The 15,704-nt window shown below is 38.1% G+C and overlaps 1 protein-coding gene across 1 annotated transcript in view; it reads left to right on the top strand.

Moving 5' to 3' along the window:
* Window positions 1–15,704, top strand: part of LOC306876406 (neural-cadherin-like) — a gene marked incomplete at both ends in the record, with an annotated part of 304,042 nt that overhangs the window by 163,775 nt on the left and 124,563 nt on the right. Inside the window, 4 exons of the mRNA XM_079427539.1 lie at window positions 4,017–4,189; window positions 10,417–10,585; window positions 11,411–11,581; window positions 14,615–14,787. Coding sequence (XP_079283665.1) covers window positions 4,017–4,189; window positions 10,417–10,585; window positions 11,411–11,581; window positions 14,615–14,787 — 686 coding nt within the window. The remainder of the gene's footprint in view (window positions 1–4,016; window positions 4,190–10,416; window positions 10,586–11,410; window positions 11,582–14,614; window positions 14,788–15,704) is intronic.

Below are 15,704 nucleotides of genomic sequence, written 5' to 3'. Positions count from 1 at the left end.
TTCTGCCTTAGACTTAAAACAAAAACAATAATAATGAGGTAATTGTTAGGGAAGACTATTACTAACAAAACTAGAAAATAAGAGGGAGAGAGAGAGAGAAAATGTAATTGTAAGAAATAAAGTTGCAATTGCAAGAAATGAAATCACAGTTCAAGTAGTTACAGATATGAAGTTGTAAAAAATAAGAAATACGTTTCATAGGAAATATAGTCAGGATTTTCTTTTTCTTTTTTATTTTTTTATAACTCTAAAGCATCAATTGGAAATGGAAAATATGAGAGATCCAGCTGGTAAGCTTTTTATTTGATTATAAGTATTTCCTTTAGGAGTGTGTGTGTACAGATCAGACACTTTGAGTCCCTTGCTGATTACAAAACTTTTCACTGGGCATTGGCACGTTTCTCTTAACTAATGTGAAAATGCAGTCTCTGTTTATCTGCCGCAGTTTTGAAGAAGTTCAGTAGTGGCTCAGTAAATATAATATTTATTGGCAACTACAAATACACATTTCTTAACTCCTCAAATTTGCTAAACAGCTCACGACTTAATTGCCACACAGTCCTCACCTGTGAAAGAGCTAGACATGTTTTTATTGATTGCGTTTTGATTGAAGAAGATCGGTCGTAAGATACGGACTTCACATGTCCTTCTTACAAAATACGTTTGCTGCTTACGTGCTCCAATTTAGTGCTCCATTCAGGTGATTCAAACATGTCCCGCTTCATTGGAAGCACAGCAGTTCCTTAAAAAGTGTCTCTGTTGATTCCCTTCCCTGCATATTACTCCTTTTCTCTCCTCTAAAGATCAAAGCGTTCCTTTATTGCCCCTTCTATGGCTCGTCAGATCTCCGTCTCTCCTGAAATTCCCTCTATCATTCATTAGAGCCTCTCCTCCATTAGGTTGTTTTTGTTGGGGCGAATAAGGGCCCAGGCGCTTGTGCTCGTTGTTAATTTACTGTAACTCACAGAGGAATGTGCTTGGTTTGATTCAATACCCCTTTAAGGATTCAAACAGCAAAGTCAATAAGATGATCAGGCCTTTTGTATTAAAGACATAAATACAAAGACTCCATCCGGTTCGTGAAGGATGTATTTACCGGCACGGCGGCGTAGTGTTTACGCTGATAATCAGCCAGATCATCGGCAGCACACAGCACCTGTCAAGCGATTTTATTTTCCTCTGTTATTTGTAGTGTTTTGATTTTCCTTTGTTCTTTGTCCTGCTAAAAGGCCTCATGTTAAACAAGGTTCCATCATACGAATGCCTGGCAATGGAGAAATGCATTGCAAAAAAGAAAAGACTGCCAGAAAATATATTTGGCTGACAGGCTGTTAACATTGTACAAAAGCTGATAAATTGTGTAATTAAGGATGCTCTGGATGTGTCCGGCAATCCATAAAAGATATATATTGGCACACACTGCCAATGGGTTTTGTATATTTAGTCAACTATGCTTTCACTAGTAAAAACAAATGTGGTGTTATTAACATATTTATATCTTGAGAAGTGTTTACTTTCATAATTGCTTCATGTTAAAAAATAATAGTCACTGCCCTTGGGTCTGTTTTGAAATTGTTTGGATTTAAATCTTTGTTCATTGTTGTAAGATGGTATAAAACTGACCACCCGCTTTCTAAATGTTCATCATGTGTTTCTCTGGGTTTTCCTGCAATATGGGGAGGAAGAAAACTCTTTCTGATAGTGCAACGTCTTGCAAAAGGCATGAAAGGATTATCGAGATTATTACAGAGATGATCGAACTTCCAAAGGATTGTGAATTAGTCATAGCACAGAGGAACTTGATCAGATAAATAGCCAAATAGCCAAATAGCCAAAATAACTAATGCAAATAAGTTAAGTCAATGTGCTGCACGCATCAATTACTTGTCAATGTCAAATTACTTGTCAGCTTGTTGTTTGAACAGCATTTCATTGAAGAATCCTGAAAAAAAGTCACGTTTTACAGAAAACAGTAATATTTCAAAGTATTACTGTTCATTGTAAAAAAAAAAAAAAAAAAAAAAAAAAAAAAAAGTTGAGCCAACTTAAAATTGTAAAGCAACCAACTTTTTGCAGATTTTTGAGTTATCCCAAGTTATTTTTGTAGGAGATTCTCAACTTTTTCTTGTATAAACTTAAAACAACAAGTTGAGAAAACTCACAAATCTGCTGAAGTTTGTTGCCTTAAAATGTTAAATTGGCTCAACTTCTTTTTTTTTTTTTTTTTTTTTTTTACAGTTTTCCTTATAGCAGCTTTGATCAAATAAATGATAAATGCAGCCTTGGTGAGACCAAGAACATATACATACATACATAAACAAAACAAAACAAAACAGCTTGCTAATGCCAAACTTTTGAATCTCATTTGTAGGCTGCATTAATGAATTCACCTAAATGAATGAACTCCCAGTATTTTTGTTAAGATTAATGAGATTAACACTGTTGAAGTATTATTTTTTACTATATCAATGGTTGATTCTAGCATTTATAAAATTATATTTTAGACTGGCTAATGTCGGTAACTGTCTTCAAACAAGAATTGCATTTGATAATTTGATATATTTTGGGTTATTTTCAGAGTGAAAACACACACACACACAGTATGTCCATATTCAAGGTATTTGGTTTGCTGTAGCTCACAGCGGGCATGAGAGTGATGTAAACTGGCGTAAAGAGATGGCCACTGGCATGCCCCTCACCCTCATGTAGGGAGACATTTGCTTGTCAGAGCCCTGAAGAAACATAATTTCTATCTTTGATGTGCACTGATATGTCCTGGCTGCCTTTTCCATCTGTGTCCTGTTCTAGGCTCCACCAGTGTACTACATACTAATCGTAATAGACACTTCCGGCTCAAGGACAGATAAATCACACGCATATCATTGCTGAAATTTCTGTTGCCTGAGCTGCCAGTTTGTCAATATTTATAATCCTGGCTCAAGCTCTTTATTTAATTCTGTGTATATCTCTGTTTAAAATCATTGGCGGTGATGCATACCATAGCAGTGCCTCTGTATGGTTTGAAACGGTGGTTTTCGAAAAAATGTTACTGGAGTCTCAACAGATTAGCCTGTGGCTCACATAGCCTGCAGTTGATACAACTGTCGAGAGTATAGAGCTAGAACCTGTGACAAGCCTCCTCAAGGCACAAAATCCAAACACACACGCTCATTCCAGCCCCCACTAACATTTGGATAGGGAGCTAGTGCGGCTAGGGGTGTTCAGATTGAATTAGAATTGATTACATGTTCTTTTTCCCCTGAGTTGTGCCGCAAAAGGACCAACATTATGCATTAGAATCAATTCAAGAAACTAGGGTACATGTGATTTCCCTCCTGCCAAGTCTGTGTCAGTTGATGTGCTGGTTTCTTTAATGTCCCTTTGCTGCTAGTTGGAGATAGCAGTCATCTAGCTCTTCAGATTATAAAAGCGGAGCTGAATGCAGCAGAGTCTAATGCGCTCTCCTGAAAGAGATGGCGCTGCATGGTGTACCACGGAGGGTCACGTAGGAGCTGACTCCGGCTGTCTCCACAGATAAGACACAATGTATGAAGCATAACGATATCCCTGGCACATTTGCAACAACACATACGTTCATCCATAAAAACACACAATATATACAGGACTTTGCATAGTACAAGTCTCAGGAATGGTAAATATACTCATCATTGCCTTGAAGGTCAGAAACAGCCTCTCTGCATTATGAATGAGGGCTGAGAGATTAGTCTTCGTGGCTCCATGTGTATTCATCAAGTCCTATGTCATTTACAAACTTTCATGTATGAAATAACAGTCTGTTTATCAAATGCAGTGTACGGAAAGAATGCAGCTCAGACTCCCTGATAAGCTCGTTTTATCTATTCAGATGTGATCACATTAAAACTGTGTTGAACTAACGAGGAATCAGTTGCTAATTCAAAGAAGGCTCTGAGGTTGAATGGCGTTTGAGTGGGATTTAGACGAGGGTAATGACCAATTAAATGTTGCTATAAATGTTTGCCTGTCACCCTACACAGGATTGATCCGTCTCCGCTCCAGCCCGTCTCCTAGACTTCAGGGAGTAAAGTACGTCCTGAACATAACGGCAACAGATGATAACGCCTCCGGTGGGCCACAGTCACTCTCCGCCATTGCCCAGGTCATTGTAGGAGTTGACGATGTGAACAACAACAAACCTGTGTTTGAAAAGGTACTGTGTATACAAATATCAGTCTGTATCTATCTATGTACTATCTCTATGCATGTCTATTTATTCACAGTGTAATTATCTATTTTCTTCACATTTAACTTCACATCAGATCTGTTCTAAAACAACTGCTACTTTTATAACGTTACATATAAAACACAATAAATCACATTCATGAATCCTGCATATAAAGTTATAATTCTGAATGTATGAATAGATGTGACCCGTGCAGTGTTAATTTCGTCGACGAAGACGACGACAAAAAATATTCGTCAACGAGCCTTTTTTCTGTGACTAAGACGAGACGTTGAGGAGATAAAACTAATATCTGATGACAAAAACTATGACGAAATTTATGCGTGTCTTCATTAACAAGACGAGTCGGGACTAAAATGTTATTTGAGGACTACTGAACATTCAAAATACATCCTATAGGCTAACTGTCTTGTAAAGTTAACTGTCTTGTCTTTCAAAATGTGCGTCTCTGTCATTGGATAAGGTGCGTTTGCATGGCAGCTGCGGTGGACGGATAGGCTACCAAAACGCGAAAACTGAATGTATGTCAGTAGGCTATTACATACATACCTTCCGTCTTAAATGGACAGCATTCCTAATTATCTGTCATAAATGTTAACCAACAAAAGATGTTAAATAAATGTATATTTAAGTAAACCTACTGAAAAATTAGTTTAATTTATATCTCTACCAAAAAATGAACCTTTATTCCAGTTTTTCCAAATTCAATCCTTGATTCAAATTTCTCATAACTAAGCTTAATTGATTTGGTCTAAAGAGAGAAGAATTAATGACTATTTTTGTTTGAATACTACATATAAAATAGCTACCAAAATAAATGTTGGTAACTGCAGTTTGACTAAAAGTAATGGCTAAAAGTTGACAAAAATGCAATGACTTTTTGTCGACTAAAACTAGACTAAAACTATGAAAGACTTTAATGACTAAAATGTGACTAAGACTATTAACCATTTTCGTCTCAAGATAAAGACTAAGACTAAATCAAAAATGCCTGCCAAAATTAACACTGGACCCGTGCTGGCAAAATAATTTGGAAGGGACACGGTCTAATTACGAGGTACAGGCAAAACAAGTGAAAAATGTCAATTACGGTCAAATTTGAGGTTTTTACAAACATGAGTTCACTAAGCCCTTGTATAGCGATCCCAATACTACAAATATGAATTAAACATTTAAAATGACTTGTATTTGTACATTTTCTGAAAGGGCTCTCTTCTTTGTTTTAGAAAGTAGCGTTTGTGTTAGAAAGTGCGGGACTTGATTGATGTTAAACGAGTTATTAACAGCAATAAGCTGGTTTGTTATTAGCGAGAATATAACCTTAAAATAAAGTGTGACCATTTTTATTTATAAATCCTGAATATGTAAAAGTAAACTCTGAATATATATTTTTTCCTTTTTTGTTTGTTTTATTCAGACTTAACCACATACTCAGGTTTTATGAATATATGAAGAGTATATTTGCAAAAACAGATAACAGATAAACAGATTCAAAAATCCTGTTTTTTGTTGTTATCATGTTTTTATTGTTTTATTGTGTTAGCTAGCTGTTTTTAAAAGTTGTTTTGTTAATCTAGTCAAAATAACCCAACTGCAATTTGATTGAAATTAATTGGAAAGCACAATGAAAAAGCATGATTTTTTAGGAGGCTAAATAATTGCCTTTCTTTTGAACAACCATTGCATCAGGGCCCACCTATTTTGCTTTTGAATGCTGTTTAGCTTCTTCTGAAGGTTTTGGAATAGAGCATTTGTCTTCCGTCTTTTTCTCACCTATTCTCTCTCTATTTTGTCTCTTTACTTTTCTCCCCAATTTATCCACTACCACCCTTTTTTTCTCATGAGATATTATTAGCAAAGCAACCTGGGCTGCTGCTTAATCAGCTGTAGACTTTTAATTAAGTGTTTGAAATATGTGCTGAATCATTATGGGTCGGCTTGCTTCCCGATGTCTCCAGTAAATATGGGTTGAGTGCAACACTGAAGATATTTAGAGGGTCTTAATCTCCCCAGTCTGCGCAGTGAGGTGAGGAGATGCTTGGCTGTGGGCCGACGTTTAGTACTTAAAAACTTCTCTTCAGGTCTGTAGAGTATTTTGTTTGAGTTTCTCTTGGCAGGGCTTGAAGTAAATTAGCATCCACTGAGATGCAAGACATCTCTTTAGTTTTTGAGCTAGCATGGGGAAGCCAAAGTGGCAGTTCTTGCTCTGCTGAGAGACCTCAAAGCCAGACTTCTCAAAATTAAATAAATAAAAAATGTATGCCACTGCTCAGCTAGATATTTTAACCCCATTCTGTTTTTGCACTCATTCTATTCTTTGCACGCTTTCTATTTATCATTTTCCGTAAAATAGATTTATCCATTCTTTTTAAGTGAGAAAAAAGGGTCGTAACTAAGAAGTAAAGTTCTTTGTTGTTTTTTTATAAAACTCCCACCTGAACCTCGTCCCATTCCCCCGTCATATCGGTGTTCTGGAATACCAAACTGTTCCCCTGGATGTGTGAACATCAGTGTTCATGGATCTCTACTGAGAAGTTATCTTACTTGTAGGCCCACGGCATGTGTGTTTTACTGCCAGATTTCTGGAGGTTCGTGAGATGGACTCACAAGGGGTACAACGCTTGATGTTTGCACTTCCGACCTTATGGGATTTCACGCTCACCTGACTGATTGAACAACACAGAGTTAGCGGCCGAGTTTTAGCTAGCTGCAGGATGAAAGAGACCATGGTTGAAAGGGATTTACAGTATCTCACAGAAGTGAGTACACCCCTCATATTTTTGTAAATATTTTATTATATCTTTTTATGTGACAACACTGAAGAAATGACACTTTGCTACAATGTAAAGTAGTGAGTGTCACAAGGAAGAAGAGACAGGATTCAAAAGTGGGTGCTAAACAAACAGTTCAAAGAAACACAAATGCAAGTCCACATCAGTCTTAGCTGAGGGCTGGAGAGTCACAGTAGCGCGTAAATGACAAAACTCTCTCCAAAATTTGGATACGAACTGGGGCCCTCTGTCAGAGACCACATCTACCGGGAGGCCATGAACACGAAAGACATGAATGGGTGGTGGGAGTGGTGCAGCGGGTGCTCTTAAAAGTTGTAATTGGGTGGTGAGCTCGGACACCTGCGTTACGAGTGCTTGCACGGCACGCCCGGTTGCCAGCATTTGCTCATCCTGGTGATCCATACGAGCATTCTTAGAGGCAAAAAGACCTTGAAGTGTTGAAGCCTCCGCTGAATCCATCTTAGGGTCAGATCCTTCTGTCACAAGGAAGAAGAGATAGGATTCAAAAGCGGGTGCTAAACAAAGAGTTTATTAGAGAATCTCCAAAGAAACACAAATGCGAGTCCACATCAGTCTTAGCTGAGGGCACAGTAGTGCAGGGATGCAAAGGGCAGCTCTTGGAAGAAGAAAATCCGAGGGAACTGACCAAGGAGCCAGTCACAGGAGCAACAGAGAGACCAGGAACGCAAGGACAAACATCAAGGATGTGACAATATAAGGCGAGGTTAGCACATCTAATATAGAGCTGCAAACGAGCCACTCCTGGAATGATTAGCTAAGTGCCGTAATCAGACACACCCACTCACACACAACAGTACCAAGCACAGATGAGACCGTGATACCATGATCCGTGACAGTGAGTGTACAGCTTGTATAACAGTGTAAATTTGCTTCTTTGGTCGACCATGGCGAGGCCTGTTCTGAGTGGAACCTGTCCTGTTAAACCGCTGTATGGTCTTGGCCACCGTGCTGCAGCTCAGTTTCAGGGTCTTGGCAATCTTCTTATAGCCTACGCCATCTTTATGTAGAGCAACAATTCTTTTTTTCAGATCCTCAGAGAGTTCTTTGCCATGAGGTGCCATGTTGAACTTCCAGTGACCAGTATGAGAGAGTGAGAGCGATAACACCAAATTTAACACACCTGCTCCCCATTCACACCTGAGACCTTGTAACACTAACGAATCACATGACACCGGGGAGAGAAAATGGCTAATTGGTTCCAATTTGAAAATTTTCTCTTAGGCGTGTACTCACTTTTGTGGCCAGCGGTTTAGACATTAATGGCTGTGTTGAGCTATTTTGAGGGGACAGCAAATTTGTTATACAACTGTTATAACACTGTTATACAAGCTGTACACGCACTACTTTACATTGTAGCAAAGTGTAATTTCTTCAATGTTGTCACATGAACATTGTACTGTTGTACTGTTGTACATTGTACTGTCACATACTCTCTTTGTACTGTTGCCCTCTGGCCGGCGCTACAGATCACTGAGCACCAGAACAGCCAGACACGAGAACAGTTTTTTCCCCCAGGCCGTATCCCACCTTAACAACACATAACACATCCCGGTACTGTACATCTGTAAATAACCCATCAAACCTTCATCTGTACATAGGACACATGCACATTCACAGTTCTGTCTATGGTCAAGTCTCTTTTCTGTATATTTTTATTTTTATTACTATTGTTATTCTTAATTATTGTATATTCTCTTCATTAGTGTTCTTTATCACCTTAATTATATGTTGTCTGCACTATGTTTGTACTTTCTGTACTGGTAGCTCATAAAACCAAGACAAATTCCTTGTGTGTGCAAACACACTTGGCAATAAAGCTCTTTCTGATTCTGATTCTGATTCTGATGAAAAGATATAACAAAATATAAAAAAAAAATTGAGGGGTGTACTCACTTCTGTGAGATACTGTATATACTGTATTTGTTCTCCCAGAGTCTCATCTAACCTCAGCTATCTTAAGCTGAGCAAACTAATGATGAAGGGAAGGCAGCGCTTTCTTTATTTTTGTGTTTACGCACACTCATACATATGCGTGTGAGGATGAAGAAGGTGTGTGGGTGGTGGAGCATGGCTGAATTATCCAGGCTTATTCCAGACGTCTCCACAGATTCAGTGGGATGGAATTGATTCAAGGGCACTTCAATTATAAAACAGAGATGCATCTCAACAGTACCTAAGAGATAAGGATTAATATGCCTCCTCTCTCATTCTTCATACCGTCAATGTGCATCTACTATGCAATGTTCACTGCTGTTCTTATTCATCTCTCTTTCTGTCTTTCAATCGCTTCATTTCTGTTAATTTGCTTTCATTAATGATCCACTTTCACTGCCCTAACAGTACCAGTACAAGCCGTTGTTTGCTATTAGAACACTTATAACCTACATTGTCTAATCAGTGAAATTATGTTCATTAATTTGACCATGAGCCGATTTTGTTTATATACTGATGATTAAAATTGTGCAGTGCATTGTAGTGTCAAGGCTTAGTAATCACTACTTTTATCATTTCTTTTGCATCTCAAAGATCTGGGTTAGTAAGCCAAAGGTTTCAAAAGTTCAAACACTGGAAGGAACGATTCCTAAGACTCAATGGTGAAAGCAGATCAGAAGACACTGTAGCTCTCCTGTTGCTACAGGGAGACTGTCTTGTAATATGCATTCTGTTTTGTTTTGTTTTTCTAGTAAGCATATGTCTGCTACCCTTCCCTGTTATAATTTGTTTTGAGTGATCCAGGCACAAGTGCTAATTGCAGAAGCTTTGCGTTTGTTTTGTCTTCTGTTCTTTTTTCTTTTTATTTATTTTTTTTTTTTTAAGTAATGTGGTCCCGCTTTATCACACGTGTTTTTACATTGTACTTGTTTTAAAAATTACCTGCATGTAATTAATTTATGTAATTACATGTATAATTACACTGGTGACCCATCCCTTACAGCTTAACCCACCCTTTAACCTGTCCCTGACCTTACCCATGTACCACCTCAATAGCAGCATGAATGCTTTGCAATACAATATGAACACAATAAGTAAATTGTTCATATTTTTTATTTAAGTGCATAGAAGTTAAAGCTATTTAATATAAAGTGGGACCATGCTGCTTTAATTTACCATTGAATTGAAAATATAAAAAAATTTTCTCACTTCTTTTATTTGGTTTTGTTGTGCTTTGTGAACACAGTGGCCCACAGAGATTCTGTTCACAAGCTTTGCTTGAAGTTGCATTGGAGACCAATGTTACCAAATGTAAACAATAATGTGTCTCAGTTGACCGACTGTGATCTAATCACCCAAGACAGATCTTAATACAAGAGTAAATAGCCTTATTAAAATTTGGATTAATGTATACATCTTCCTTTTATTTTTCTGTTTTCCCTCTCACAGTGTGCGGAGTATAAAGAGAAGGCATCAGTTCTGGAAAATAAGCCTGCTGGCACATTTGTGCTGCAGGTCCATGCAGATGATGCTGATGAAGGAGCCAATGGAAAAGTCACATATGGTTTTATGCATAAAGACAGCACAGTTCCTGTCTTCAGCATTGATCCAGAAACAGGTAACGATTCAAGTGCAGTTTTTCAATGAGCTTATTCCTGGTTCAATGTATACTCAATAACTGTAATGAGAGCATACAAGTAGATGTTGATGCTGTTTAAATAGTCACAGGATTTGAAACAGAACATTTTTTAACACAACCTTTTTAATATCTCATTAAGCACTCTTTTATAATGTCATGGGTTCACTGTTGACTCTCTCTCTCTCTCTTTCTCTCGCAAAGAACTTTAAGCCTTGAAGTATCTTCATGAATTCAAACTTAAGTTTAATTCACTTTAATCATGGCCTTTCAAAATGTGCCAATTCTCAAAGGAAGAGAAAAGACAGCATTTAAATGTGTCGTGGCAAGACTCCTTTTTAAAGAAATGGAATTCTTTATGAAATGTAACTGTTCATTGGACATCAATCAGTGTGTCTTCTATAGAGGAGAATAAAGAGAGAAAATAGGAATAGATTGCAGTGGGAGAAACGTTAGGCACGTTTGCGATGACTTCTTAAATGCAAATGGGGAGCTGTAGAGAGATTTGGCTCTCTGAACTCAAGCACAAAAATGAAGGAATATTTTGCACAAATATGCTTTGCATCTAAATAATGTTGTTTGCTTGGTTTCAAGGTATCATTTCATTCTTTTTATACAAGATTAAATAGAGATGTGACCTTACTGTGGACAACTAAATTGAATTATCTGTGTATATATATATATATATATATATATATATATATATATATATATATATATATATATGTGTGTATGTATTAGAATATGGTGAATTTTGTTTAACTATCGGTGAACAGAAGCTTAATTGTAACAGAAGTACTTTTTCAGGTGTTATAGTAACTGCTATGACATTTGATCGGGAGAGGCAGAGAGAGTATGCAGTAACAGTTACGGCCACGGACCAAGCGGCGGACCCCCTCATAGGCATCTGCCAACTCAACATTCTTATCCTCGACGAGAATGACAACAGCCCCAAATTTGAAAACTTGCGCTACGAATGTGAGCAATGACCACCTTATTTTTTAACATTTTTCATGTTTCATACCTGTTGGGTTGTTCATTGCAAATAAGTATAGGCACTAAATGTAGTTAAATATCCACGCTGTTGCGAGCTGCTTTACATAGCTTTCTAAACAGGTGCTGTGCAGGAAGATTTCAGCAACAGCCAATTTGTTCACATCACATACGAAAATGAGGCAAAATGCGACAGTCAATCATAAAACGCAACCAATCAGAATGGTTCTCTCGCAAGACATTGCAGCTGAAGAGTGGACAACTAAGACACGTCTTACATTTTCATGACCTCCATGAAGCTTATGCAGAATATATGCTTTTTATGATTGTCCATATGGTGCTTGAGGGATTTATCATACAGTATCTGGACAAAGTTGCACAAACACAGCCACTAAATTTAAAAGATCCAAAAAATGATTAAAAAAATTATAAAGGCATCATAAATTGAATCCATATGAATTGGACTGATTTATCAAAATCTTGTGAAAAGATAAGACCGCTTTATATGAAGAACAGATCTGAACTAATTTTTTTTATTTTTATTTTTTTTCATATGAACACACATACATAGAGCCAGTGTTGGGGAGTAACTAGTGAAATGTAGCAGAATTATGTAATGTAATTGCAAAATAAATGTAACTGTAATCAGTTACAGTTACTGAGAAAACAAAAGTGTAATTAAATTACGGTTACTTGTGAAAATGTTAAAGATCACTAAGGGGGCTACATACATTTTCACACACATTCAGATTTTATTGATTCCTTTCCCAAATTGCTTTGCCTGTAACAAAATGTCACACCAATGTTTAAAGGGTTTAGGACACAGAATAGGACACATGGTTATTCAATAACTGTTTTATTTCCTACTTTGGTTTATGTATTGTGGCGGGAGGAGCCAACGACAGACACAGTGGGCGTGGCGTCAAGCCTCTGAGAGGTTTTTATTAAACAAAATATTAAAATAAAGTGTCCAAAGGGGGAAAAGTGTCCAAAATAAACAGGGATCTGGTGTCCTCGTTGTGCTGCGGGGCTCGTGAAGGAAGGCAGTGTTCAGGAGGGAAGGGTCCAGGTAAGGGGCGGAGTCTGGCGGCCGCACGCGCTCCCGTCTGGAGGTCCCGGGGCGCGGGTGACGGCGGCTTCTGTGGCGGCTTCGTCCAACTCCTTAATCCCCGGGTGCTCGACGGGATTCCACGGGTCGGCGTCCTACCGGGCTGCGGGTCCGGCCGCTCGCGTCTCTGGCGGCGGCGGGTAGTTCCCTCTACGCTCCCTTTCCTGGACCCACGAGGACACCAGCGTGCATGCACGGGGAAGAGACCGGTCTCCCGAGGAGAGGCGCGCTCGGCGTTTAAACGGCGGCGGTGATGAGGCTCTATTCACGTCAGGTGCACCTCATCACACGCCGCCAGCCCTGGCTGTTTCAGCGCCCCTCCTCTCTCACACACCCACTCCCGTCGGGAGCCTGGTGAAGGGCGGCGAATACGGGACGGGGTGGTGATGATAGACAGGGGGGGAGGCAGCCGACTCGTCACAGTATGCTTTATTTATGTATTCATTTATTTTTTAAGATTAGCAGTTTTTTTTTTAGTTTTTTCTCCAAAGTATTGTTAGATGTCAGTGTTTCCTGTCATAGCTATACAAAGATTTGATTTCAAAAACAGCATCACAGCTATTAAACTATATATTGATTATTTTAAATGTTTATTTAACCACAGAAGTAAAAAGAGGTGCTAAAGTCTGATTTTGTGGTGACTGTGCTTTAAAATTAATTTATTATAATATATTTATAATTATAATAAAATAATTCAAGTGATGACGGATTTTGAAAGTCTGACAGTTATCAGTGTTGAGTAATACTGTAAGGTTAACCCTGTCTGGTTTATACAATTTAGAAAAATAATAAAATGTAATCAGTTACATTACTTTTATAAAGTAACTGAAATAGTTACACTACTTATTACATATTAAATAGGGTAACTTGTAATCTGTAACCTATTACATTTCCAATGTAACCACTGTATAGAGCACAATATGTAGGATAAACAATAAAGCTTAGTATATGCATGCATGTCGATCATTCTTTAGATAAAAGTAAATAAAAGTGTTCAGTGTATAAAATGACCATATCTCTTTCCAAGACTTGGATTAATCTGCTTGATTCATTTTAGGACTAATCTCTTTGAATCTTTTAAGTTTTGGTTACGTGGACTTTCAGTGGATGGGAAGAAACCTCTCAGGTTTTATTAAAAATCTTTGTTTTGAAGATTAAACGAAGTCTTATGGGTTTGGAATAAAATGAAAGTGAGGGAATGATTAGCAGCTCGTCAGAAACTAGCAGTTAGCCAAGGGGTAATCAGTCTTTTATGAAACTTGAAAATGTTAGACCTGTCTTACAGAAATAAAAAATAAACAAAATAAACAAATAAATATAAAAAAATAAAGTCAAAGCAGCCGGTGATTAATTCTAAACTTTCACAAGTCTTCTTTGGTGTTTTTAATATGTATGAACAGTGCTAATTCAGCCTAGTGAGATTGTAATGTGGGCAGGGCTACTTGCTGTCACACTGTCAATCAACAAAAGTCGCTCAATGCTGTCCTGACTGCTTAGAATAAAAATCTGACTAACATAAAGGGTATTGTAATTTGATTGTCTCAAATCAGGATGGGACACAGTGTTATGCTTTTTTGTTCAGGTTTGTGTTGATTTAGTCTGTTTTTAATTGGTGAGCCATCAGTGCAAACTTCTGTCAGCTGGTCAAACAGCATGATCTTTCTGATGAAGCTGGTTAACGGAGAAAGTCATTTTCCTAAAACATGCCTGACACTACATCACAGAACTATACATCAAACTGATTTAGAAATTCATTTATTTTGGTTAAGATTTATCAAAGTATCCTGCACTTGCAATTTCACAGATAGGATCAGAGGATATGACCGTTATCAAAGCTTTTCGTCTAATTATGCACCAGCAGGACAGTGTTTCCAATGCATGTTAAATAATCAGAGCCTTCCTTCTTACAGACTTCTTACGTGAGGACACCATGATCGGGACCAGTTTTCTGCGCGTAGCTGCACATGATGATGATTACAGCACTAACGCAGCCATCACTTACTCGATGTCCGAGGAGCAGCCAGAGTATCTGCGAGTCAATCCACTCACTGGCTGGATCTACGTAAACCAGCCAATCTCGCAGGTCAGTCCTGCTCCAAACAGCCAAGTGAAGTCCTCAGTTGAAATACTGACTTTACCTGTATGTGTGGGTGCTGCATGCAGTCAAGAAGTTGCATTTTAAAAAGCACGTTTCAGACTTGGACTTTCTTGAGAATAGTTTCCAACAGAATGATTCATCATTAAACCCTCATAAAGGGCAGGAAATTGAGGTGTGTGGAAACAGATCCAAAATTGCACTTGCAACATGAATATTGTATAGTTTGTGTACGGTCTAAGTTTTAAGATGCAGCGGTGTGAATGATTTAGCAGGTCCACAACAGTTTCACAGCACTCCGCTCAGATAATTGATTGGGTGGTAACAAGGTCTTTTACAGATTCGAATTGTTTTTGTAAGGTTGATGACAGAAATAACCTCACAGAGAAGTACAAAAGACTGGTTTAAGCATTAATAGTGATTATTGATGGGGTGTTTGTGTATGTGTGTGAGTAGGTGTTTAGGTTTGAAAGCCACTGATATCGGACCACCTTTGACAAGAGACCTTTGTAAAACTGTTGCTATGACTACCAAGGTCTTGTGTCGGCTGGTGTATATGGTGAGGCTTGAGCGTTTGTATATGTTCTTTGTGCGATTACAGAGGGTGGGTGAAAATTGTTTAGCTGTCATTTCACATCTTTCGACATGCATACAGCCTGCTATTCAAAGCAGAATGGCGTGAACACAGACAGCATCGGTGATTTTGCTGATAAGCACAGGCATCTGCAGTAAGATGACAACGAATACAGTGATGTATCTATCTGTTGTGTTGATACCCTTGACACAGTTCCATTTACAAGGTCATCCTTGGTGTTGTAGTGCTGGGATTTTAAATGTTTTGATGCCAAGAACCCCCAAATATGATTATATTCTTTGTGGAAGTCCAGCCTCTTAAAAAAAAAAAA

This window comes from Barbus barbus (genome assembly GCF_936440315.1).
Source record: "Barbus barbus genome assembly, chromosome: 1".
Classification (NCBI taxonomy): Eukaryota; Metazoa; Chordata; class Actinopteri; order Cypriniformes; family Cyprinidae; genus Barbus; species Barbus barbus.
The sequence above is the reverse complement of the archived record's forward strand: the minus strand, read 5'-3'. Positions and strand labels throughout refer to the sequence as shown.